At 46.8% G+C, this 27,951-nt stretch overlaps 1 protein-coding gene across 8 annotated transcripts in view; it reads left to right on the forward strand.

Annotated features, from left to right (window-relative positions):
• The window catches only part of RAB11FIP3 (RAB11 family interacting protein 3), an 86,799-nt gene that overhangs the window by 19,922 nt on the left and 38,926 nt on the right, over window positions 1-27,951 (forward strand). For 6 of the 8 annotated variants that reach the window (XM_077918437.1, XM_077918432.1, XM_077918434.1 and 3 more), the window contains 2 exons: window positions 7,921-8,014; window positions 23,041-23,135. In XM_077918437.1, the coding sequence (XP_077774563.1) occupies window positions 7,921-8,014; window positions 23,041-23,135 (189 nt within the window). The remainder of the gene's footprint in view (window positions 1-7,920; window positions 8,015-23,040; window positions 23,136-27,951) is intronic. The other 2 variants (XM_077918433.1, XM_077918441.1) reach the window with 1 other exon arrangement.

Raw genomic sequence — 27,951 nt, forward strand, 5'->3', positions numbered from 1 at the left:
CTTATTTTGGTAAGATGCACATATGAAGATTAAACATTTTAACCATGGTTATCCCATCCCCCCCGGTTGAGCAAGAGCAAGTCTCCCATTTTTGAATGTTTAAACCATGGTTAGGATGGCCAAACAGCATGTGAAATCACACTTTGTGAACAAGTCTGTTTATAATAATAATAATAATAATAATAATAATAATAATAATAATAATAATTTATTATTTGTACCCCGCCCATCTGGCTGGGTTTCCCCAGCCACTCTGGGCGGCTTCCATAGAAACCAAAAACCCCACTAAAATATCATACATTAAAAACTTCCCTGAACAGGGCTGCCTTAAGATGTCTTCTGAATGTCAGGTAGTTGTTTATCGTTTTGACATCTGATGGGAGGGCATTCCACAGGGCGGGCGCCACTACCGAAAAGGCCCTCTGCCTGGTTCCCTGTAGCTTTGCTTCTCGCAATGAGGGAACCGCCAGAAGGCCCTCGGCGCTGGACCTCAGCGTCCGGGCAGAACGATGGGGGTGGAGACGCTCCTTCAGGTATACTGGGCCGAGGCCATTTAGGGCTTTAAAGGTCAACACCAGCACTTTGAATTGTGCTCGGAAACGTACTGGGAGCCAATGTAGGTCTTTCAAGACCGGTGTTATGTGGTCTCGGCGGCCGCCCCCAGTCACCAGTCTAGCTGCCACATTCTGGATTAGCTGTAGTTTCCGAGTCACCTTCAAAGGTAGCCCCACGTAGAGCGCATTGCATGTTTAAACATGGTTAAGCATTACGTGAGCTCTGAACATACCATGGTTAAGACAGGATGGTAACAAAAATAATTTGAAGGTATAAATTTTTCACTTTTGAATGCAGCATTTTGCAGATACAAGAGTATCTGTAAAGGACATCGGAAATTAGTTCACACTTAATTATAAAGGCATCACATATGTTAGATAAAGAATTAGAAATTTGCTTCAAATGGTGTGTTTTTTGGTGTGGGGGAAGCCTTGTCTCTGCTTATGTGCTGTAACTTCAACCAGTACTGAATCAAAACAGTGGCCCGCTTGGCACATAATGCCAATCTATAGCACTTTGTGTCTTCTCTGGTTCTGAAAAAAAAAGCAGCGCAGAAAAAGCCAATGGATTTGGTGTTGGCAACAGGATCCTGATGATCTTTCAGAATAATTGAAAGCCAAGCTTCTAGTCATTATGATTGCAGGCACGGGCTTTAGAGAACTTTTTCCAACTGTGACAGGAGGTGTGTTCACCCCTACAAGTGATCTCAAAAGACCAATGTGGAATACAGGAAAAGGAAACAAATCCATGCTGCTTTGGCTGTGTGTGTGTGTGTGTGTGTGTGTGTGTGTGTCGCTAAGTCTTTCAGCCTTTCATTGTTGAGGACCCTGACGATAATGTATGTCCTTTTTGCTGGCCTGGCCTTTCACCCAACCTTGCTTGAAGCTCTTTGAGGATGGGGGGATGTGGTCCAGCATGATGGCTAAAAGAAGGGAGACACCAGCCTTGGCCCAATGTGCAGGCTTGGGCTGATGGGATATGTAGCGCAAAACATCTGGAGGGTGCTAGGTTGGCGAAGGCTTGTATACAGTAGGTCTGCTGTCTTGCTGGAGGGTGTCGGCCCCGTCCTATACAGCCTTGTGTGTGTGCTTTGGCTCAGATCCCACCCATTCCTTCCTGTTTGAAAAGCTTGGGCTCTTGACAGAAACAGTATCCTTGCTCCTCCCCCCCCCCCCGCCTTGTGCCCAGCCAAATCCATATGGTGAAACCCTTGATTTAGGAGGGGCAACACGTGCTATTACATACAGGGCTCCTGTTCTCAATTGCACCTCTTGTTTTTCTTTCTGGTTTGGGTTTCTCCTGCCAACTTCCTCTCTGCGATGCACACTTTTCTCAGTTCATTTTAACTGGCGCCCGTGCGGGGATCTGAAATCCCTTCTTCGTTGCTTCAGTACAGAACAATATCAATAATGGAAACATTTCACCTAGAGGCAAGGAATGTGCTTTCTGGCACCCTATGCATAACCTTCTGTCTAAGGAATGCGTGTGTGTGTGTGTCCCAGGCTGCCTAACACACACACACACACACACACACACACACACACACACACACAGTGTGTCTCTGTATTACACAGTCTAGAAATGCTAAGCTCATAAAGTCGCTCCAGATGCTGCTAGACTCCATTTTCAGCAGTCATGACCAATGGTCAGGGAAGATGGAGGTCATAGTCCAGCCACCTCTGGAGGGCCACAGGTTCTCCAACTCCATGCTAAGCTTCTAGCTCTGTGTGCTTAGGTGCACTCTTCTGGGGTTTGCATCTTCCAGAGCTGACCCATGGCTTTGCAGACTGGTCCCCACCCTAGCCCTTAGAAATCCATACTTACACCATGAAGAGCTTAAGGTGATGTCAGCTGATGATTTTATTCCGGAAGGGATAACTTGTTGCCCCCTCCAAAGCGGGATGGCTTGGAAGTACAGTGGTACCTCAGGTTACATACGCTTCAGGATACACACTCCGCTAACCCAGAAATAGTGCTTCAGGTTAAGAACTTTGCTTCAGGAGGAGAACAGAAATCGGGCTCTGGCGGCGCAGCGGCAGCAGGAGGCCCCATTAGCTAAAGTGGTGCTCAGGTTAAGAACAGTTTCAGGTTAAGTACGGAACTCCGGAACAAATTAAGTACTTAACCCGAGGTACCATTGTATGTGTGGCTGGGTTTATGAGACTTAACCCCATCATAAGCATACATGGCATTGTAGCGTTAATGTTATACCTCACTCCCAAGTTTGATAGAAATTAAAACAACCCTTTTGAACGGCACAGGAAACTTTACCTGCACAGCCACTTCCCTGGAAAGAAACTTCCTTTTTTGGTGGGATCCCACCTTTCCTCCAAGGACTTCCAGGGTGGAATCCGTGCTTTTCCCCTTCCACATTTTATCCTCTTAAACAGCCTTGGGAAGTAGGTTAGGCTGAGAGACAGCCTGGACTGGTAAAGGTAAAGGTACCCCTGCCCGTACGGGCCAGTCTTGCCAGACTCTAGGGTTGTGCGCTCATCTCACTCTAGAGGCCGGGAGCCAGCGCTGTCCGCAGACACTTCCGGGTCACGTGGCCAGCGTGACAAGCTGCATCTGGCGAGCCAGCGCAGCACACGGAACGCCGTTTACCTTCCCGCTGGTAAGCAGTCCCTATTTATCTACTTGCACCCGGGGGTGCTTTCGAACTGCTAGGTTGACAGGCGTGCTAGGTTGGACTAGCCTAAAGTCACCCAATTAGCTTCCTGACTGAGTGGGGGGTTGAATCCTGGCTTCCCAGGCCCTAGGCAAATGACTACACCACACTGGATTAAACACCAAGGCAAAGCTTCAGTGTAACAAGCAGATTGATTGCTATCTAAAAGTTTTTTTAATTTATTTTAAAGAATCATTATCCGTATACTCAGTCTGACCCAACAGATAATTGGCTAAGTTTTGTTTTAACTTGGATAGAGAACCTGCCTTTGCTCCCTTTATAATTCGCCATTGCTGTGATTGGATAGGGTCTCTGGAGGGGATTTTTTAATGATTGATTGATTGGCTATAATTGCAATAGAACGGAAACGTGCTCCTGGCGAAATGCAGGGTTGCATATTAACAGACGTTTAATCCCCCAGTTAGCCTGGTTAACAACAGGAAAGCAGATTGGGCTTCTGAGCTGGGTTAGCAAACCTGACAACCTGAGCTGTTGGTGATTTGGCACCTTACCTGTGGGTTGTGGCTCCTTCCAGGGAACACCTCCGGGGGCTGTAACGTTTTGCATTATTAGCACTGTAGAGCTTAGTTTTGGGGAAGGGCCATAGCTTGGTGCTTAGACCATCTGCTCTGCCTGCAAAATAGTGAGAATCCACCTTGGTGTCTTGGGAAATGTTGAATGGGTCTAATGCACAGCAACAGATAAAGCGGGCTGATGTGTTGATGATAAATCTACTTCAAACGTGCTTTGTGTCAGCAGCATGTTGCTGAATACACATGCAATAAAACAGCAGTCTGGATGGAGTTCAGGGTTCCCTGCGTGCAATACGTCTGTGGCATGTACCTGCCCACACCCCACACGGGAGGAACAAAATCATGTTGCTTTCCCCCCATGCCGTTGCTCCAGTTCAGAGACAGCCAGTGTGGTGCTCTTCGGGTGTTACTGCACCCCAGTTACCTCCTGTTCCCATCAGCCCCAGTCAGCACGGCCAGTGGTCAGGGGAGCTGTGGTCCAGCCGCACCCACAGGGCATCCCAATGGCTACCATCTGCCAAGGCTATAATAAAAACTAGGTTGTGGGATATTGAATGCCAAGAACTAACAGTAGCAGCAGAGAAAACATGTTCCCCTCTTTATTTTCAACTTTCTTGGGCACATGAAACTAACCACAATTACCTTGGATTTCTGCTTAACCCTCAAGAAAGAAGGGCATTTTCTCTGGCCAGGTTTAATTCAAATCCATCAAACCTCCTTTGGGGAAGGTTCTCAGGCAGGGTGGAAGGAGAAAGAACTTGCCCAGGTGAAGACCACCTGGTGGAAACCCTTACACATATGGTTCTTAATTGTAAACTATATGCTGATCTCCACCAGCAATTTCTAGATCAACTCTGTACCCCCAAATGGAAACCAGAGTTGGAGGTCATACAGTTTCTATTACTGGGGAATGATCAGGAGCTCACCAAGTTAGTGGCTAAATAACTCTATTTGGTTTTTTGTCATCGAAATACACTGCAGACTTCTGATCTCCCTGGAGACCAAGAGATGTGGCGATAGACTGCTCTGCCTCCTTTCTTTTAGCAAATGTTTTGTGCCACTAGGGAAGTGGTAATTCTGTATTGATTTGTACGTTTGTATGTGACGCCAATAAAAGGTTTGATGATGATGACCTCCCATTCCCATCAGCCCCAGTCAGCACGACCAGTGGTCAGGGGTGAATGGGAGCTGTGGTCCAGCTGCACCCACAGGGCACCCCATGGGCTACACCTACAATTAACCACGATGGTTTCCTCCACTATTGAATTCCAGTGCTGGAGTACGCCCATTGCTGTTGCACTCAAGTCCTGTATCCGGGCTTCCCAAGGGCACCTGGTTGTCTACGGTGAGAATGAGATGCAGGACTAGATGGGCCTCCTTTGGCCTGATCCAGCAGGGCTCTTTATAGGTTTATGAGAGAGGCGATACTGGCTTGGGGAGCCTGACTGCCTTGCTTCCTGACTTGGGACAGGTGGCAGCTTGGGAAATTTAGGAGGAGGGGGCTTCAGCATCATATCTGCCTAATGGGAGAGCTGGCCCCACCTTCCTAATAAGGGGCTTCTGAGGGTGCTCTTGCCTGCCTGTTGCTTATAGTGTGCCTTTTTGCCTCCCCGTGGCGCTTGCTGTCTTAGGCCATCGATGCCAGGGAAGAGAATTATCCTCCTAAGAGAAAACGGCTGTTTAGTATGAAGCCCATATAAGCTTCACGATATCCGATTATGGGTTGCGCTGTGCCATATGGGTGCCATTTAGTGTACCTGCAAGATATTAAGCTTTTTAGTTGGCCTGCTCTTTGAGCGCCTAAGTGCATTATATCAATAAAATCTCGTTTAAAATCTGGCACAGAATGGCTTGAATCGGGGTTTTTCCTTGCTTCTCTGCACATGGTTTTCATTAGGTAGAACATGCATTTGATGGAGCAGACAAAGGGATGTGTGTTCCTGTCTCTTGTCCTTTCCTTCTGGTATTTGGGGAGAGTAAATCGGACACCTGACTAAGTTTGAGGGCCCAGCTCATAAGGCAACTTCAGAACTTCTTGAGATGAAAGTTCACCAAGAGAAATGGCGAGGTGGTGTCGGAGGTGAACACCACCGTAAGCAACTTCTCCCTTTCCTAAAAAACCTCATCAGTTGCAAATTAACGTGGCAGTGTGTTGCTCTGTAGTGCCCTTTTCTCAAAACTTCTGATCTGCTTCCTGTTATGTGCTGAAAGCAAAACTTTCCGCAGAGGAATGCAAGAACGGCAGAAGTCTGCATGCATCTTTTTACTTTTCCATGCTGCTGATGGGCGCAAGGGTTGATGTTACCTGTAGATGCTGTAATTTCCACATGCCCCGAATGGGACAGAAAGGAAGTGGTGACTGATGGCTTTTGTGAGGGTTGAAGTGAGTCACTGCGTGTGAGTGCATTGGTGGGAGACTTTCTCTCCCCAAACATCTAAAAAACATTTGGGGGTGGCAGCAGCAGGGGTGGGGGGTGGGAGCTGATGCTATTAATCTAGACTAGAGGTAGGGAACTTCAAATGTGGCCCTCCAGATCTCTGTCTGCTTCTCAGGACTCTTCCCAGGCCACAGCCCTCACTGGTCTTGCTTCACATCTTCCTTGAGTGTTTTTGCCTGGCTGGAAATGGGCCCTTGAACTTGGACAATCCCTGGTTGCTTGGCTGGAAGATGCTCTGCCCAAATTGGCTTCTGCTCCAGCACTGGCATGTGGCCCTGGGGTGATGCCCAGAAAATATTATGTGGCCCTCTGTCTGGAAAAGAGTCCCCATCCCTGATAAAGACCACCTCCAAGATTTTTTTAGTAAAAGCCACCATGAGTCTGACCAAACTGCGGGAAGTAGTGGAGGACAGAGGTGCCTGGCGTGCTCTGGTCCATGGGGTCACGAAGAGTCGGACACGACTAAACGACTAAACAACAACAACAACACATAATCCAACACAAGCCCTAGTCAGAGCAGACCAACTGAAGTTAATGAACCTGACTAACGTAAGCCTCTTAATTTCAGTCGGTCTATGAGTAGGATGCTTAACCTGACTTCTGCACTAGATTAGATTATTTCTAAACTCATTTATTCAAAGTATTTTTATATGGGGTGGTGGGAAGGGTTCTCAGAGCAGCTTGCAGATGTATCAGCAATAAAGATAGCCCCTGAGCTTAGATATACAGCCAAAGGGTTGCATCCAGATAAGTTCTACTTGGAGTAAACCCATTGAAACGAAAAGACCTAGGTTAGTCACACCCATTAATTTCCTTGAGTCTACACTAGGTATGGCTAATGTTGGACACAACCCAAGGACCACAACACACAAGGAAAAGTGATTGGGAGGGGAAGGGGGGGATGAGCAAAAGCAAATGCTGGTTCTTGTTCCTAGTTGCGGAATTCCCAGAATGCAAACTATTGAAAGGCAGGAAGAGCTCAAAGTTGCTGGTCTCTCAGCTGAGCCAGTGGAGAATCCCTGCTGCCTCATCTCTCCCTCTGATATTGCTTGATTCTGAATACCCCCTTTCTGCCTCCCAGTTACGTTGCCAGAACCCCGGCGCCTGCTAACCTGATTTCCGCCACTTCCCACTAATTGCTACGTGGTTACAAAAATTTTCTATTACGGGCTTTGTTTTGTCGAGCTTCTAAATGTAGAATCCTCTTAATTGGGACACCATGTCAGGCTGCGTATTGTCCCCAAAAAACACAGCTGGTACCAAATATAAAAGGCCTTTTAAAGGGACATGATTATTGCAACAGCTTACTAAAAATAAGTCCCCTCGTTTCAAAATTTCTAGCAGGTGAAATGTTCAAAACACCTTGCATGAATTATTTCGGGGATGCTTTCAGCTTAAAGTGGTACGATGCTGCTTTAAATGCATAGTGCAGATGCAGCCTCAGTGTTCGACCGAAATGCACCTTAACCCTGTTAGATTCTGTTCTCTTGACAGCCCTCCAGGAAAGTATTGTCTAAAGTAGGCGTGGGCCCTCCAGATGTTTGGGACTACAGTTCCCATCATCCCTGACCACTGGTCCTGTTAGCTAGGGATGATGGGAATTGTAGTCCCAAACATCTGGAGGGCCGGAGTTTGCCTATGCCTGGTCTAAAGCCCAAGCTTAGGTTCTAGTCTAGCTGTGTAAACCTGGATCATTGATTTGCTTTCGGTTTTTTTCCTCCTGCAGGTGAAAGACCTGACCAAGTTCTTGGACCCCGCTGGGCTTGGAGTAATCAGCTTTGAAGACTTCTATCGAGGAATCTCAGCTATCAGGAACGGAGGTTGGTATTTCTTCCTACGCCCCGAGATTGGGAGGAAGGCAGCCCAAGCACTTCCTGAACCTTCCCAGCATCAAGGCATTTCCTGACATTGTTGATGTACCCCCTCCCCTCCCCCAGGGTATTTCATGCCTCTTCCTTGAAATGTCAGTGTCCTCCTTTGAAAGAATAAGAGATAAGGGGTGGTGGTGTCCGCTTAGGTCATTATCATTCTGATTGCTTACTAGGGAGTAACACAGGGAGGGAAGGCACTGTGCATCACTAAATTATGGAATCCGCTCCCACAAGAAGCAGTGGTGGCTGCCAATTTGGATGGCTAATCATCTCTGGTTAAAAGAAGGGTTTGGACAGCAGTACTGAGAAAAGGCTGTATCTGTCACTGAAGGGCTGCTGCCAGTCAGAGCAGACAGTAAAGGACTAGATGAACTGACTGGCCAGTGCTGTGTCACATGCGCCAACTTCCACTCTGTTTCTGAGTGTTGACTTGACTACTTTTTGTCTCAAGCTAATTCCAGGTTCATGGCTCTTGCATTAATATACAAAGCCCTCAAGCACTGTTGGCAGCTCCCCTGGGTCTCAGAAGCCTGACTGGCCTCAATGAGAAGTTGGGACATTTCGTGTTGCTGCTCTCATGCTTTCAGAACGTAAAAGGAGCCTGCTGGATCAGGCCAGTGACCCATCTAGACCAGCATCCTGTTCTCACAGTGGCTAACCAGATGCCTGTGCAGGAAACCTGCAAGCAGTGCCTGAGAACAAGGGCGCTCTCCCTTCCAGCGGTTTCCAGCAACTGGGATTCAGAGGTATACTGCCACTGACTGTGAAGGTGCAGAGCACAGCCTCCATTATGACTAATAGCCATTCATAGCCTTATCCTGCACGAATCTGTCCAATCCTCTTTTAAAGCCATCCAAGTCGGTGGTCATCACTGCCTCCCGTGGGAACAAGTGCCAGAGTTTTAACTATGAACATATGAAGAAGTCCTGAATTACGGTATCTGTCCTGAATTATCCAGTGTTCAGCTTCGCTGAATTTCCATGAGTTCTACTGTTAGGCGGGATCAAATCTTTTCTCTATTCACTCCATTCATTCCGTGTATAATTTCATAAGCTTCTAGCATGTCGCCTCTTACTTACTTTTTCTCCTCCGAGCTAGAAAGTCCCAAATGTTGCAACCTTCCCTCACAAAGGAATCTCTTCAACCCCTCGATCATTTTGGTAGGCCTGTTCTGAACCTTTTCCAACTCTACAATATCCTTTTTGAGGTGAATACTCTTTTCAGCAAGCATCTTTGCTGTTGACTTTCGGACATTACTTGAAGACCTTTTCATGCTGCGAGGCCTGTGCAGATGCTTAAACTTTTTTGATTAATCCGTTTTAATGACTATTTTGTATTGTTCTCAGTGGCATTTTATGTTCTGTCAAACTTAAGTGTCTTACAGGGCCTTGATATTTGAGTTGGAAGCATATAAATACTTTCTATAAAGTAATAAAAGAGAAATACTCCCTTGCAATGCGTAGAGCGTCCGAAGGTTGCTGCTTTGGAAAGCGCCACTCTGTCCTCTATGTATCTGTGGCCAGGAGGACTGAAAATTCTGTTCTGTGCTACAGAACCATGGGCACGTCGGAGGAAACACTAACTTTGGAATCTTCGAAAATTCACATCAGAACAACCTCTGCTCAGTTCCAAACGCTTTAGGGGCAATTGTTCCAGGGTAAAGCTGTCACTACAAATGTATGTTTAAAAGATACATCTTGGGAGGCGGCAATGGAAATCTTAAGAGTGTTTGTGCTATGCTATCTAGAACAGCTTTCTCGGAGACATGGCTTCAGGTTTCTTTTCCATAATTCATTGCTTGCAGTATCATGGTGTTGCGCTAATTAGATAGAAGTAACAACTAACAAAGCCCTTTAATTCAGGGCTCCCTTAACTATAAGTCTTTGGAGTTGAATAATTTTGGGCTTTCTTATAGTGACTGAATTTGAAGTATCCCTCAAACCCTGTTCTTTCTTTCTTCCTGTCGACAACTAGTGACATTAAGAGATTCCAGAGCCTCTTGGTTTGAGAATAGTGGTCGTTTTTCCTGAGGTGTTGGTACTGGGAGAGCAGGTGAAGGTGGCACCTCATCTGGAGTAATGTGCTGAAACATAGGAATATGCCTTATACTGATTCTCAAAGTACAGTAGTACCTCTGGATGCGAACGTGATCCGTTCTGGAGTCCCGTTTGCATCCTGAAGCAAACGCAACACGCGGGTCACGATTCGTTTCTTCTGTGGATGCACGTGATGTCATTTTGAGCGTCTGCGCATGCGCAAGCGGCAAAACCTGGAAGTACAGTGGTGCCTCTAGATGCGAACAGGATCCGTTCCGGAGCCCTGTTCGCATCTAGAAGCAAACGTAAGCAGCAATGGCATGTCTGTGCATGCGCGCGTTGCTTTTCGCCGCTTCTGCGCATGCGCGTGACGTCATTTTGAGCGTCTGCGCAGGCGCAAGTGGCGAAACCCGGAAGTAATGCGCCCCGTTACTTCCGGGTTGCTGCAGAGCGCAACTTGAATGCGCTCATCCCGAAGCACATTCAACCTGAGGTATGACTGTAATGCGTTCTGTTACTTCCGGGTTGCCGTGGAGCGCAACCCGAAAACGCTCATCCTGAAGCAACTTTAACCCGAGGTATGACTGTATTGGTCTTTCTAGCTCAGAATTGTCCACACTGTGTGGCAGTGGCTCTCCAGGGTATCACAGGGTCTTCTCCCAGCCCTACCTACAGATACTGGTGATTGAACGTGGGCCTTCTGCATGCAAGACAGATAGATGCTCTAAGACTGAGGATTCAAGCGCAAGAGCACCATCCCCTTCTGTGGTTTCCAGCAACTGGTATTCAGAAGCATTTGCCTTCCACTGCGGCAGCTGAGCATAGCCATGAAACTGAAACAGGGGAGAAGCCCAGTTCCTGGCAATTTGGCAGCCTTGAGGCGTGATGTGTTTCCTAGGCCTACGCTGCACAAAGCCGTTGTTGGCTTCTTCCCCACAGCAATTCTTAAAGCTTCCACTGGTGAAGCAAGCAGGTTTTGCTGACTAATGTCACACCCGAAAGTACATGATGCAGTTGGCAACAAACAAAATATCTTTTTTTATACCTAGCCTTTCTTGCTTAGTCTGCTGACACAAATGCTAACTTTCTTCCCACCCCCTTGTGATATATCTGCATTGCAGTTCACTTTTTCTCAGCTGAAGGGAAATTGGAAGTTGTTCGGTCACATGGATGGGTAGGGCCAGGGGAAACTCCCTACCTGGAATTAGTTATGTTTTTTTTTTACAATAGTATCAGATCCAGATTGTTTAAGACTCTAAACTATAAGCAAAACTTGTCCTTGGTTCAAATGCTGCTTCTGTGAACATGCTAGGGCAAAATCCAGTGGTGTCAGAGCCCAGAAATGAGAGTTGGGCTGTACTACATCAGATTGCTGATGAGTGAACTCTTTTGTGCACCCGCCCCCCCAAAGAAAAGAAATACTTTGTAAGTGGAAAGCTAGTGTAAAGGTAAAGGACCCTTGGGTGGTTAAGTCCAGTCAAAGGCGACTATGGGGTTGTGACGCTCATCTCACCCCTTTTCAAACACCCTCGCTTGTGGAGTGTTCCCTCATCCTCCTCTCCTCTTCCCTCTCCGTAGGACAGCCTCTCTGGGCAGCCACTGCTGCTGCCCCTGGTCTCTGAGCTGCATCCCCCAATTCCAGGGAGAGGTGCTTCCTCACCGTGCCCCACAGAGGCCGTGGAAGCACCCCTTGGCCAGCCCCAGAGGCACCATTCACCCCAGGGAGCTTGTAGCCAGGGCTGCTGCAACCAATAGCCATGCAAGCCTTTGGGAGGCAGAGATGCAAGAGGACATCAGAGGCAGGAGGGAAAGAAAGAGGGACAGAGGCCATGTTGCCCGCGGCACCCCTGACCATCATTCAAGGCACCCCAGGGTGCCATGGCACACTGGTTGAAAACCACTGATTTAGTATCATCAGCAAACTTGACTACCTCACTGCTCACTCCTAATTCTAGACCGTTTATGAGCCAGTTAAAAAGCACAGATTCCAATACCAATCCTTTGGGGAGGGGGGAACGACTCCTTTTTCTACTTCTCTCTATTCAGAGAACTGTCCATTTATTCTCACTCTTTGCTTCCTGTAACCTAACCAATTCCTGATCCACAAGAGGACTTCTCCTGTTATTTCTTGACCAGTAAACTTACTCAGGAGTCTCTGGTGAAGTCCATAAGGACAACCCTAAGACTAAGGAGGAAGAAGCTTGCAGGCTGTGCCACCTCTTGGACTGGTTGTAAGTAAGCAAGCGGGCAGGCTGAGACTGGGGTGACAGTGCCCTATTTGGACACTGCAATCTTCAAGCGACAAACGTGTGTGCGTATGTGCGAATTTTCCTTAAATTGGCTACGAAAGTAGACTCTCCGGCACATCTACTCAGATGGACTCCTCCCTCATTTTCACCAGTGATCTGGCGGTCTTCATAGCCTCCTCCTCCTCTACTAGCTTAGCAGCATCTGAGCAGATGATCCAATGCGTTGACCTACTTTTTCCGAGAGGAGAAGCGGCAAGGAAGTTTGTAACACTGATGTCGGTTTGCCTTTGCTACTGCAAACTCAAAATGGGGATGGCAGGAAGCTACCCAGATGTGGAGCATTGAGGTCGTTGCGTTGACATCACAGCCTTGAGGCTCCAACCGAATGAAGGATTTGCAGGAAAATCTCTGGCCTTCTCGAAGCTTCTGCCTGTCTTCTTTTCCACTCTGCTCTTCTGCTGTATTCACTAGGCAGTTCTAGCACCAAGCCATCAGCACAGGAAGAATGCTAGACTCAGTTATCCACTGTGGCATATCTTGATAGCGATTTATCAGAATATCTAACATGCAGTGTTAGAAACTCAGATATATAATGTAATTGCCTAATGACACCTTAAACCTAGGTTACGATCACCACAATAGAACAACCCAGAATAAAACAAATTCAAGATTCAAGCGAAATATTTCAGATTCTTCTCTCAGGGACATTTTGCTTTCACCCTGTTTATTTACCTACTTAATTTATAGTAGGGACGCGGGTGGCACTGTGGGTAAAAGCCTCAGTGCCTAGGGCTTGCCAATTGAAAGGTCGGCAGTTCAAATCCCCGCGGCGGGGTGCGCTCCCGTTGCTCGGTCCCAGCGCCTGCCCACCTAGCAGTTCGAAAGCACCCCTGGGTGCAAGTAGATAAATAGGGACCGCTTACCAGCGGGAAGGTAAACGGCGTTTCCGTGTGCTGCACTGGCTCGCCAGATGCAGCTTTGTCACGCTGGCCACGTGACCCGGAAGTGTCTCCGGACAGCGCTGGCCCCCGGCCTCTTGAGTGAGATGGGCGCACAACCCCAGAGTCTGTCAAGACTGGCCCGTATGGGCAGGGGTACCTTTACCTTTACCTTTACCTTTACCTTTAATTTATAGTGCTGCCCCCTAGCAGAAGTGTTCTAGGAAGCTAGTGTGGTGTAGTGGTTAGTGTGTTGGACCTAGGACCTGGGAGATCAGAGTTCAAATCCCCACTTAGTCATGAAGCTCATTGGGTGACCTTGGACCAGTCACAGTCTCTTAACCTACCTTACAGGGTCATTGTAGGGGTTTAACTGATGCAGAGGGTGAACCATGTACTCCTTGGAGAAAAAGGTGGGATCTAAATGCAGTAAATAAGTTGTTCTGCTTATATGCTTAAGAAAGCTTGAGGAGCTAGCCAGAAGGAGATGTCAGTCACCAGCCTGACATCCAGAGATCTCCAAATGGTCGCAATTGGACTCACACCAGTAGGAAAACGTGCCTGGCGCCTGGCTAATGTCTAACACTGGCCACATGCTGGTCAGCAGAATAGCTGGTGTATTCTCCCCCCCCCCCTCGTAATGTGGGCTAGATTCTGCTTCCACACCCTCAGCCCATTCTATCCTTCGTCCACACTAGCAAAAGGCATTATCAGTTCAAGGACATGCTTTAGTTGGGCACTAAAACTCAGGTGACCAAGCAGGGCCAGTGAGGGCCCTGGGGAGAGTTCTGAGGGCCAGATTGAGAGGTGGGGGCTGCATTTGGCCCCCAGGCCTGAGGCTTCCCACCCCTGATCTAAAGAATGGCAGTACAGTGGTCCCTCGAGTTAAGAACTTAATTTGTTCCGGAGGTCCATTCTTAACCTGAAACTGTTCTTAACCTGAGGGAACACTTTAGCTAATGGGGCCTCCCACTGCCGCCACGCGATTTCATATCACATCCTGGTCACTGTCTCTTCGAGCTCCTGCCGTCGGGACGGAGATACAGGACGATGAAGACAAGAACGAGCCGTCTTAAGAACAGTTTCTTCTCCAGAGCGATCTCGGCCCTGAATGGGAAGCCTGGACTTTGAAAGTCATCTAATCTTCCTTGCTGTACTATACTGTATTGTTTTAATTAGTGTTTTTATGGAGCAGTCAAGTAATTTCGTTGTCCCCGAGAGGGGGTAATGACAATAAATATATTATTATTATTATTATTATTATTATTATTATTATTATTATTATTATTATTTCTGTTCTCATCCTGAAGCAAAGTTCTTTACCCGAGGTACTATTTCTGGGTTAGCGGAGTCTGTAACCTGAAGTGTCTGTACCTGAAGTGTCTGTAACCCGAGGTACCACGGTATGGAGCATATTGCTTTGGGTGCTTTTTATTTAATTTTCCTCCAAAAAAAACTAGAAGCAGCCGGGTGACATTTTATTTTTCTTTCTTTCTATTTATTTATTTAGAGCATTTGTACCCCGCTCCTCGGCGAAAGAAACTCCCAGAGCGGTTTACGTACAATCAAAACGAGACAGTCCCTACCCGTAGGGTAAAAGCTAAAAGAACACAGTACACGAGAGACAAGGACGGGAAGAGGAAAATCAAAACAGTTGTTCCTATAATGCCCAGCTGGCACAGCTGAGGGGGTGGAGATGCCAGCAAAGCTGATGAAATGAGCCCTGCTTCCTGTCTCTCCCACAGAGGCAGTCTGGTGGAATGGCTGGCCCCAGGTGACCGTTGAGGGGAGAGGAGGAGGCCTGATGGAGCTGGCCTGTCACAGCAGAGCCCGTGGAATCTCGCCCTTTCCCAACTCTGGTTGCTGGATCTTACAGAATGGCAACAATTAATGCAGAGTTGGTGCAATGCTGTGACATCCCCAGGGCTTTGCTTCCCCAGTCTGGTCCTGTCTCCACAGTCCGTTGGCACAATAGCCTATCTTCCTGCCTCGGCTCTCGGAACTATTCTGCTCCAGCCCCCCTGGTCTCGGCGGCGTGTCTCCCAGGCGCCACGAGGCCATAATGCTCTCCCAGCTGACTTAATGCTCCTGAAAGCTTCTATTGTTGTAGGTTGGGCCTATGCGAAGCAGGGGAAAAGCAAACATGGCTCCGGTCCTGATCGGCACGTTGCCTTTTTGCTGCCCTTGCTCATTTCACAAATGTTGTCATATCCCATGCGCAAGCACCCATCTCACTCCAGCAACTCTTAGAGGAAAATGGATATTGGCTCCATTGTACTGCAGTGAGCAAAGCCGAATGAGAGACTTGTGTCTGGTTAAAAGCTGAGTGATCTGATGACTGTGTGTCAGTGGTGGCTGTGGTGCCCATTGGGAGTGGTAGGGTGGAAGGCAGGGAGCCCAGCAGTAGGGGGAGCCAGAGGCAACATCAATCAAATCCAACTACAGTGGTACCTCGGGTTACAGACGCTTCAGGTTACAGACTCCGCTAACTCAGAAATAGTACCTCGGGTTAAGAACTTTGCTTCAGGATGAGAACAGAAATCGTGTGGTGGCAGCGAGAGGCCCCATTAGCTAAAGTGGTACCTCAGATTAAGAACAGTTTCAGGTTAAGAACGGATCTCCAGAACGAATTAAGTTCTTAACCCAAGACTGTAGTTCTAGTTTTGTCCTCACACTCCTGCTCAGTTCTGAAAGGGCAGAACCAAGGCCAAAGAGGAGGAAACTGACCATTAGGGCTGCGCTCAGCTGAGACTCAGGAGCAGGAGGGCAGCCAGGGCCTGGACTGGTTGTCAGCAAGAAGGCAAACATCTGGGGGTGCCGGCTGTGCCCATGTGGCTTTTGGGGATCTGCTTGGGACATGGCAGTCGGGATGGCAAATCCCAAGTGCTCTGCTGCTGTACCAATGCTCTCTCTTTTTTTAGCTATTGTATTTCTGGGCGCACCAGCGCTACAAGGTCCCCATTGACCATGCTCGACAGCACGTGCGCCTGTAATGTGCAGATGGGGAGTCCTTTGTGGGTTTGTGTTGCTAATGAGCAGTGAGGGTTTGTGGGTTTTTTAACGCTCATTTGAACAGGGATTCAAAAGCTTTCATGTAGCCTATTGTGTTGGCGGGGACCGTTGGGTGAGGTCACCATAGCAACATCAACTGTATACCATATGCTGGGGGGGGGGGGGAGGAAGACCTGCACCAAGAAAGATGCAATAATGAGTTGGGTAGACGACTCCAAGCCATGTCGAGCTTGTCCTTTCTGTGCCGTTGGTCCTGGACCTGTGAAGAAGTTGGCGGGCAGCCAGCTCCCTGCTGTCTCTCTGTTGCAACTGCAGAACAACACTTTGATTGGGTGGGTGGGTGGGCTTGAGGGGTGGCCTGGCAGCCTTTCTGAGACCCTAATTCTAGAGATGCTAATGAATATACAGAGGAGGGATGTTGGATTTCAAAAAGACGCTCATGTGGGAAAAGCTGGGTAGCATGTGTTTAAAGTACAGTGGTACCTCGGGTTACATACGCTTCAGAGTGGCTGGGGAAACCCAGCCAGATGGGCGGGGTACAAATAATAAATTATTATTATTATTATTCAGGCTACAGACTCCGCTAACCCAAAGATAGTAACTCGGGTTAAGAACTTTGCTTCAGGATGAGAACAGAAATCGTGCTCCGTCGGTGCAGTGGCCGCAGGAGGCCCCATTAGCTAAAGTGGTGCTTCAGGTTAAGATCAGTTTCAGGTTAAGAACGGACCTCCAGAACGAATTAAGTACTTAACCAGAGGTACTACTGTAAAGCATTTGTACTGCCCAGGCTTACCCCAGAGAACTTTGGGAATTGTAGTATTTGCCGAGAGCGCCTTCTGCAAAACATCCCTAGCTGCAATCTGCTCCTCCCACTCCCCCAGCTCCCAAATCCCCAACGTCACCTAAGTTAAATAGGGAGAAGATATTATGTTGAAACTAGTTTAGGTCTATAGCAGTGGTTTTCAACCAGTGTGCGTGGCACCCTGGGGTGCCTTGAAGGATGGTCAGGGGTGCCTTGGGCAACACTGGCCTCCTCTTCTTTCCTTCCCTCCCTCATCCGATGCCCTCTCCTGTCTCTGCCTCCCAAAGGCTCGCACGGCCGTTTGCTGCAGCAGTAGCCCTGGCTACTTGCTCCCCAGGCGAATGATGCCTCTGGGGCTGGCCAGGGAGTGCTTCCCTTGCCCCTGTGGGGGCAGTATGAGGGGGCAGTTCTCTTTGGGGTGGGGGGGGCAGCTCAGGTACCAGGAGCGGCACCTGTGGCTGCTCAGAGGACTCCCAAGGAAAGCAGAGAGGAGAGGAAGCTGAGGGAACACTCCACAAGGGAGGGTGTTTGAAAAAGGGCGAGAGGCTGCCACCTCTGCAAGAAAGGGAGCCTTGGAGTCAAAATGGTTGAAAACCTCTGATCTATAGTATAAATGCAGGGTTGAGGAACTTCAGGCTCCAGGGGCCTCTCTGTTTCTTGGGTCTTTCCCCAGGCCACACGCCCCTCTCTCTGGGCCATACTCTGCATTTGCCCTTCTTTTTATTTCTGGGTGTTTTTGCCTGGGTGGAATGTGTCCATAAATACTGACAATGTCTCTTGCTTTTCTGGATGGAGGACTGTGTGAAGAAACAAGCCCATTGGACAAAGGTGTAATTTGCATGAATTGCTCCACCCACTTTTGCCTCTGGCTCCGCCTGTCAATGGCGTGTGGCCCTCAGGAGGTCACCCAGAAGGGAATATGGCCCTCAGGATGGAAATGTTTGCCCTTTGGTGGAGCAAAGGAACAGTTCTCAGAGTGTTTTAACAATCAGTCCCTGTTCCCAAGGAAGTCTGGGAACTATGGCTCTGTGAGGGGAACATGGGGGTCACCTACAAACTTTCAGGACCTTTAACAAACTGCAGTTCCCAGAGCCCTAGGTAGCCCACACCTGTGCTACCTGAGCCTTTGAACAGGAGATACCTGAGATTGGGCCTGGCTTCTTCTCCATGCAAAGCACTGAACTTAACTATGTACCTTTTTGTAATAGGTGCAACATCAATTTGGGATGATCATAGCGTGTGTTTTTTGTTGGTTTGTTTTAAAACCTTTTGTGAGAGTGTTCACAACATCCTTTAAGAAGTTACTGTCGTTCTCCAATTCTGTACCTACCTTTTTGGAATGAGGGAGATCAGGTGCTTTGCACAAACTCCAACCACTACACCACACTGCCTCTCTAACCCAGTGTACCATCTGACGCAATATAAATCTGCTGCAGTAAGTTTAGGGAGTTTTTTACTGCAGCAAACTCAACACTGCACGGCATCATTATTTTATTGGATTTGCTGCAATAAATGAGAACTTGGCAGTTAATTTACCCCAGGACAAAAATAATAGTTTGCAAGCTGTGTTGTGGTTGGTAGATTTGGTTCATTCAGTTCCTGAGCATGTAAAGTTGTAAACTTTATTATGTGGTCAAGTGGGAGAAAGAGTTGTGGTAACAAGAGACCTGATTGTGTAAAAGAACCTTCTGATCTCAAAGTCTTTTTCTGCCTTTAAATGAGCAGACATCCTGACATGTATCTCTTGGCTATGCCAGTGGAGAGTTACTAATTAGGGTCTCGCACCAGAGTAATATTCCAAACTGTAGCATACTCTGGGAATATGCTGCTCCTAATAACCAGAGCAGAAGAACAAAATTATTATTTCATTTTAAAAATGCCCAATCCATTTCAAAAGGGGGTTGAGGAACTGCAACTCGCTCTATTTAAAATGACTTTTCTATCTGCAATATACAAAATGCTGCTCCACAGCTCTGCAGACCCCCTTAACACAATTAAAAAACAATGGGAGCATGACATAGGTTATGAGATAAACTACCCAATGGACTAGAATGTGGTCTAAACCATTCCCTTTAAATCCATTTCAGCCAAAAGAAGGGAAATCACTTTGAAACTTATCTTTAGATGGTATCTTACATCGAAGAAATTGGTGCTAATACATTCAGGAACCTTACCAAAATTCTAGAGAGGCTGCACCTCTACAGGCACGTACCTCCACATGTGGTGGGACTGTCCCCAAATCCAACCCTTTTGGACAGCAATCCAAAAGAAATATATAAAGTAACTAAGCAGGTATTGGAACCCACCCCAGAACTGACCCTATTGAATATTTTCCCAGACAGTAATGCTCACTCACAGTAGAAAGAGCTTATAACCCACCTACTCTCAGCAGCCAGAAACATCATAGCTGGACACTGGAGAGACCTGTCAGGAGTAAACATGGACTTTGGGCACTAAATTGTATAGGGAAACAGCTTTAATAGAAAAGCTAACCGATAGATTGAAACTGACATGGGGACAAATAAAACGGAGAAACTGACTCGGGGACACCTTCACCCTGGTATGATGTTGTTGTTGTTGTTTAGTCGTGACTGACTCTTCGTGACCCCATGGACCAGAGCACGCCAGGCACTCCTGTCTTCCACGGCCTCCCGCAGTTTGGTCAAACTCATGTTAGTAGCTTCGAGAACACTGTGCAACCATCTTGTCCTCTGTCGTCCCCTTCTCCTTGTGCCCTCCATCTTTTCCAGGGAGTCTTCTCTTCTCATGAGGTGGCCAAAGTACTGGAGCCTCAGCTTCAGGATCTGTCCTTCCAGTGAGCACTCAGGGCTGATTTCCTTCGGAATGGATAGGTTTGATTTTCAGCTCCCCTTTATTACACACACAGCTCAAAATGACAATAATGATAGCAGGGATCTACCAGCAGCATACAGATCAGTATGGCTAACTTGACCCAAGAATCTATTCCTCCCTTCCACACATGCAAATGAATCTCCTGGCGGTCAGTCAAAGGCAAACAACCACGTCCCAGGCCCCCCTCAACCTTCTCTCACTGCACACATAAACCAACAAATGTATAGAAAGAGAACCTACCCAAATGACTCCAACATAAAAGCCTCACCCATATACCAATTTGGGGAAATGAAAAAATAATGTGCAAATTTATCATTCGCCCTCTCCCCTCTCCTCTGGGTGCCATAATGACTTACATTGAATGTAACCAAAAGACTTTATAATCTGAACAAAAAAAAAGGGAGAGACATTGCATGTTCTTTTGTAGATGATGAAAATCTTTAATAAAAAGTATTTAAGATCGGTTTTCCAGGATGTAATGGCCTCCTCCTGGATGTGAGTTCAGAAGAGCAGAAATTTACAAAGCCTCGAAAGGGGAATTGTTGCAATCCAGACCGGCTGCAATGTGCAGAATCAGCAGCCGTAGAACCGCCGTTTGAGAAGCATGGCTTGTGTGTTGAAACGATGAGCCAGCTATATACTCCTTGCTGCTCAGGCTGCGCTACTGGCTGAAGACGGGACCCAAGCTCGTTTCTCAGCATGAATTACGGTATTGCCCTTGGCAGCCGCAGACCCCGGTTTAAGAGATCTAATTTATCAGGCTACCATGTGCTAGACTTCAGCTGTAGTGGACTGATCCTGATAGAATAGCCTTTTCCACTTTCATATTATAGGGGACAGTGTCACAGCAGAGGAAGAGCGGAAGGACTGTAGCTCAGGGATGGGGGAACTCAGTTTCACTCCTTGACATCTTCAGGGTAGGGCTGAGAATGTCCTCCTGCCTGAAACCCTGGAGAACCGCTGCCAGTCAGTGTAGGCCGGGCTTTCTCAACCTCGGCCCTCCAGATGTTTTTGGCCTACAACTCCCATGATCCCTAGCTAGCAGGACCAGTGGTCAGGGATGAGGGGAATTGTAGTCTCAAAACATCTGGAGGGCCGAGGTTGAGGAAGCCTGGTGTAGGCAATACAGTGGTACCTCGGGTTACAGACGCTTCAGGTTACAGACTCCGCTAACCCAGAAATAGTACCTCAGGTTAAGAACTTTACCTCAGGATGAGAACAGAAATAGAGTGGCAGTGGCAGCGGGAGGCCGCATTAGCTAAAATGGTACCTCAGGTTAAGAACAGTTTCAGGTTAAGAACGGAACTCCAGAACAAATTAAGTTCGTAACCTGAGGTACCACTGTACTGAGATTGGGTCTGAGAAGGTGGAAGACAGTTTCCTATGTTTCTAACATGGCGAAGAGTAACTTTGTACTAATATAAAAATGGTTTTTCCTCTAGGAACCTTTTCACTTGTGTTGCTTTTGCGCAGGAAAACTATTGCATGAACAAATTTGTAATCCCAGGGTAGGGAAGCGCCAAGTATAGGTAGACAAATGTTCTCATGGGGTTGGGGGGGATGGGAAGATTCTCAAGCAAAATACTGTTGACAGCTTTCCGGGTTGTGTAACCAGCATGACTAAACCGCTTCTGGAGCAATGGAACACCGTGACAAGTGCCAGAGCGCACGGAAACGCCGTTTACCTATTTTTTTCCTGCCAGGGTCAGTGTGGTAGCAGCAAACTGATACATTCTCTATGCCCACTCTAATAGTAGATTATTAATATTTTTTATCCACCTTTATAACTATTTTCTTACCTTTTCAAAGTTAATTATATTTAACAAATGCATTTTCAGTTTCCTTTGACCACACTGTGAAATTTTGCCGTTTTCTTATTTTTGACATAAAATTATAATTTTCTATAGTCTAATTTGAATTTGCATCCCCAAAACATCACCACACCACACTTCCAACTGTGTTAGATTTCTGGGTCATAGGTTAGATTTCTGGGTATGGTTAGATATGACCACTAACTTGTTGCTTTTAACATATAGCCACAAGATTTAAAAACTTAAAGTTTGTTTCTTTAAACTTATATGCAAATATTTTTTTTTTAAAAAAGAGATTTTCCTGAGCTCAGCTTTTGGAATCTGACCAAAATCTTAAATGGCCTTTTTGACCTCCTCTTGGAACATGCATTGTAAATTCTGTATTTGTGTGCCTACGGTAATCAATATCTCTTGGATTTTGGTATCTTGAGAGTTGAAGGTGTCAGGGTGCCCTCCAGGTGTTTTTCACGACTAAGTTGAGGAATGCTGTGTTAAAGCAACATTTGTTCAAGAAGCAAAGCCCCTTTTCAGCTTCAGATGTGCCAAGATTCTATATGTGTCTTTTTCTTTTAATATTTGAGTCAGTTTATATCTCTTGCTGGAATATTATTTTTGCATTGGCTCCAACAAATTTCTACTCCTGAGTATGCCTAGTGTTTAATACAACCCTTTACGTATTTTCAATTAAATGAAATTTATTTTACTCCGACGAGAAGCGAACGATATTTTAAAGCAATTATCTCATAATAGCGGGCATGCTGCCTCTCAGAAGGAGGCGATTCTGCCCATCTCTGTATCAGCAGGGATTGAACATTGCAGCTCACCTCACCTAGAGATGCAACATGGTTTTCCCCACTGGAAGAGGAGATAAAGGCAAGGAGAGAGGCACAGCAGGCACCAGAGGAGCCTAGGGGCCAAGGTCCCTTCACCCCCCTAAAATAATTGAGGGGGCCGCCCCCCTGAGATGAAGGGAATTCCCATTCAAACGGTTTGTGTGTGCCACGTCATGTGATCAATTATGCAGGGTAGGGCTTATCTGGAACCCCCCAATATTTTATTTAAGCGGGCACCCCTGGTGGACACCCTCCTCTGTGGGTGGAAACTTTGGGCTTACAGAATGTCCTTTGCATTCATCTCCTGACGCTTCTCCTGCTGCTTGAGACTTCACTGGAGGAGTGTTCCAACCCCTGAACGTTGCTTTTTTAAATAAAAAAACTGCCTTTCCCTCCTGTAATAATATTTTGGTGTGTGTGTGTGTTCTCACCCCCTTTCAGCAGTTCCTGACAGCCAGCTCTGCACTATGGGATATGCCCATGATGAACCACCATCTGCCTGTCCTGATGAGTTTGATGACTTTGTCACATTTGAGGTGAGTGTCTGAACACAAAGCCCTTTGCTTGCCCCTAGTGACTAAGGCCTGTGCAGGGTTTGAGTCTTTACAGCAGCCGTCTCCAGCCTTTTCAGGCTCAGAAGACTTAAATCCAAACATGGCCTTAAATCCAAACATGTATTTGAGGACCCCATTGCTTAATTCATCAATTTGTTACCTAGTGGGAGTGCTGCTGTGGCGACCCACCTTAAACCAGGCCACATGGTCATGGGTCTCAGCTAGGGATGGGGGGAAATTCCATTCAGTTTAAAGGCAAACTTGCTTTTTAGCCTTCAAAATTTGCTCCTTTCCAAATTTTGCAATGCAGGTCTCCAGCCAAGTTATCTGTGCATGTGTTTGTGAAAATAACATTGTTGTGTTTTTTTTGGTGTTTTTTTAAATGCATTATATTACAGAAAATTGCTTTGCAAAAATGAAATGACCTAAAATGCTGATGGATTGTCGTGAGGACTTTAAAAAAGAATTCACCAGCTGATGAGGAAATGTGGCATTCTTAATCTGTGAAGGCTTTCTTGGCAGCCTTGCAAGGTGGCAGTGCCATGCGCCACCGTTTACGGGATCTCTCACACTCACCGCCCTCCACTCCTGCCACATTTATTTTCTTAAGAATGCTTGCTTTTGCAGAGAGGCATCCATCTGTGTGCAGGACTGGGTGGAGACCAGAATTATATACCCACTGCTTGAAATTAGTTAGCACGGCCCATTTTGCTTTCCTTGATAAATGGGCAGGAATTGGTGGCCTTAATTTCTTGGTGTAGCATTTGTTTATTTCTCCTTCCTCTAGTCTGCAGGTTCAGGGGTGAGTATTGCAAGCATGTATTGCAAGGGTGGCGCTGTGGGTTAAACCACAGAGCCTAGGACTTGCCGATCAGAAGGTCGGCGGTTCAAATCCCCGCGACGGGGTGAGCTCCCCTTGCTTGGTCCCTGCTCCTGCCAACCTAGCAGTTCGAAAGCACGTCAAAGTGCAAGTAGATAAATAGGTACTGCTCCGGCGGGAAGGTAAACGGCATTTCTGTGCGCTGCTCTGGTTCTCCAGAAGTGGTTTAGTCATGCTGGCCACATGACCCAGAAGCTGTACGCCGGCTCCCTCGGCCAATAAAGTGAGATGAGCACCGCAACCCCAGAGTCGGTCACGACTGGACCTAATGGTCAGGGGCCCCTTTACCTTTACCTATTGCAAGCGTGAAAGACTGGGGAAGTACAAATCTTTATTTGCCTCACTTTATCCAGTGTCAGGCCTTGTCTCCAACATGGATTTTCCCCACCTCTTCCTTTGGTTACGCATTAAGGAAGCTTTGCAGGAGGATTGAAATATATGGCTGTCGTCCTGTCTTGATGACATGAGTGCTCCGTTTCATGCTAGTCATTTGCCTGGGGCAGATCAGGGTGCAGGGATGTTGAAGCCTGTGGCTACTGGGTTGCTGCAAATTGTGAGCTTTCCACTCCATTCAAAAGAACAGTGTAACCGGCAAATGGGGGCGGGGGGGGGGCAGCGTGACAACCACATTTTTTCAAGCCCAATTTATTTCCCTGAGGTCGTGCCCTTAGGCATTTGAAAACTGCATGCAGGTCATATGGCTCTACTCCCCCCCCTTTCATCCCCGCTCAGATCTTGCCGCCTCTGCAAATGCATCCCACGGTCAGGCAGAGTGACTGGCAGCTAAATCCATCTGGCTTTGTTTTCTCCTAATGACACTTGAGAAGGTTCAAACAGAGGTTCTCTCCTGTCCCTCAGACTCTCCAGTTACAAGATCAGAGCTTGGCTGGAAGCTGCTTCTGTCCAAAGACAATGTTGAAGTGAGGCCTAGTGGCAGTGATGCAACTTTAGTGTGGCCATTGCTCCTTGGGAGTCGGCGGTTGCCACAGGAGATGAGGCCCTTTCTTTTTATTCTCTCCCAGCCCCTTTAATTTTTTTTTTAAAAAATATTTTTATTAATAACTGTTTAATAGTACAGAGCAATCCCCTTCTCATTTTGTTGACTGGACAAGGAGAGTGTAAAATGAAATAATAATTTTTAAAAAATCAAAAACATCAATCTGATGGTGTAGTCTTTCCAAAAGTATCCAAATTCAGGTCCACAATATTCATAGCAGCCAGAATGCTTACAGGAGATGCTTTTGTTTTTAATCTCCAAACAATAAAACAGTGCCAATTTGCCACAAAAGAGTCTTATATTTTGTTCTTTTAGCTAGGCGTAGATCATTTGTTATTTTCCCCACCACCACCAAAGCAAGTTGCCAAAACCATAAGAGAGCATGCATTTCTCATATTAAAGAATAAATGAAAATAAATAAACAAACCTCTTCCTAGTCTCTCTCTCTCTCTCTCTCTCTCTCTCTCTCTCTCTCTCTCTCTCTCTCTCTCTCTCTCTCTGAGTTGGCAACGCTGCCCTCTGCTGACCAACCAATATAATACACTTGGGTGATAATCTTAAAATGCATTCAAAAACAGAATAGCAGAAACAACAAAAATCCCTTTATTTGTGGAACACAGTTGTAAGACAGGCATTCGAGGTGTGGTCAAAAACACAACTTGAACCAAGATCGGACGAAATGAGTGGTGGAGGAAATATGAGGAGTGGCGTAATTGTGCTGGACTGACTTGGGAAGCGACTGAAAGAGGCTGTATTGTATTATTGAGAGCTTGTATTAGATCACTGAAAGTGAAGGATTTGTGTATAATGAGTGGAAAGCACCGGAGTCCTGTAAAGCTCGCTTTTGTTCTATTAGCTATGAACACCCTTCATGCAACCTGGCCTTTATGCTTGTGCACAAGTATACTTTATACTTGTAAAGTGCTTAGAAGCCTCGCTGGCTGTTAAGCAGTATATAAATTAATACTAATGACAGTGATAGTGCTGGTTACTAGACCTGTGGTCTAGTAAGACATTCTTGATTCTGAATTAAAATGAAGAAGGACCCATAGCATAGTGGCAGAACACCTGCTTTTGCATGCAGGAGGGTTCCAGGTTCAATCCCCAGCTTCTACAGGGCAGGGAAATGCTTAGAAAGTCAGCCATTAAAAAAGAAGCCGTTAAAGTACGTGGAACAGGATTAAAGTGTTCTAGAAGGAAACAGCAAAGTCCAGCTATCCACTAGTGCCAAGCGCAGGCTCTCCGAGAGGAATGTGCCACACATTCAGACAGCCTATGAATCGAACGTTGTGTAAAGCGGTGGAACATCTGATGCAGAACTCTTCAGCATAAAAGCGAAACCATGGCCAGCCGTAGAGGATATGCTTCAGTAATCTGCTATACTTTTGGAAAGTGGTTTGTCTATCTGTCCGTTTGTCTGTCCACTGTGGGTTTCGACACCTCTTGAGATATTAGCACACACAGGTTCACGAGGTGGCAGTCTTCGTCGATGCTGGGATGCTGGGCACCATTTTGAATCAAGATGGCTGGCCAGAACGTGACTTTGCCTGATTTTTGGCACAGCAGGTCCTAACTCTGCTAATGTGAAGATACTGTCTCCCTATTTGGCAAGACTTTGGCTTGACTTCATGCAGTTTGGTATGACAGTTACAAACAAGGTTTCTTGAGATGCAGGAGGAGATTTTTGCCAATCTGTGGCTCCCATCAGATGCTCTGAGTCCTGCATCGTGTGTGTGTGTGTGTGTGTGTGTGTGTGTGTGTGTGTGTCTAGCCCCAAAACTCATAAGTCACATTATCAATTTAAAAAATCACATTTTTCTTTAGTTTCTTCAAATGCCTGGGCAGAACCAGACCCTTTCCGCTACCATAGTGGACACTACCATTCTTGACACTTTCTGTCTACCATAGTGATTTTCTCTCTCATGATCTAGTCCAGCCACTGCACTGGATATATGGAGTCTTGGCTCGTCTGCCTGTCAGTCTTGATTTAGAGAAGCTCTGCTCATTCTGGGGCTGAAGGAGAGCCGCCTTCTAATCGCAACTTGTCTTTTGTTGCCTTTTGCCAATGATTACTCGAGGACTATGTTCCTGTGTGCTCAGTGATGTGAGGAATGTCAGGTGGCTGAAGTTGACTGAATCCCTTTATCTCCTTAAGCTTGGACATTGCTTCCTCTGGGGCACAGCGTACTTCTTGTGAAAACACTTTTTTTGTGGGGGGAGGGAGAGAGGGAGCAAGAGAGAGAGCTCAACCATGCAATTAGTCATGTGCTTTTTCGAATCACGTGTGAAATCTGCAGTTGCACACAGCCCCATAAATCTTGGACCTACTGTAGCATCACCAATTACTTCTAGATAAACAAGCTTACGCCCTAGATATCTGGGTGGGGCTGTCCTTGATTAACCCCATCAAATATGGCAGTAATAGCCAACCAGATACCTCTGGGAGCTCTTCTGTGTCCCCAGCATCTGTTACTCTGAGGTACAGTGACTCTAGATATGGTGGCTCAGCTTAGCAACCATGTCTAGCTTCGGGAGATAGACCTATAAGAGCAGTGGCAAAGCCTTTTTTTAGCCAGAGGGCTGCATTTCCCTCAAAGGAACCTCCTGGGGAGCCACATGGCAGTGGTGGGTGGGGCCAGAGGCAAAAGTGGGTGGGGGCATGGATACTAATTTTACCTTTGTACAGTAGGCTTGTTTCTGCACACACACACCCATGGATCCCTCTATCCTCCATTCTGGGTGCCACAATTTAAGGAGGATATTGACAAGCTGGAAGGTGTGCCGACAAGGGCAAGCAAGGTGATAAAGGGTCTCGAAACCAAGCCTTATGAGGAATGGTTGAGGGAGCTGGGTATGTTTAGGCTGGAGAAGAGGAGATTGAGAAGAGATACGATAGCAGTATTCAAATATCTTAAGGGCTG

Source organism: Podarcis muralis, chromosome 14 (assembly GCF_964188315.1).
Source record: "Podarcis muralis chromosome 14, rPodMur119.hap1.1, whole genome shotgun sequence".
Taxonomy (NCBI): Eukaryota; Metazoa; Chordata; class Lepidosauria; order Squamata; family Lacertidae; genus Podarcis; species Podarcis muralis.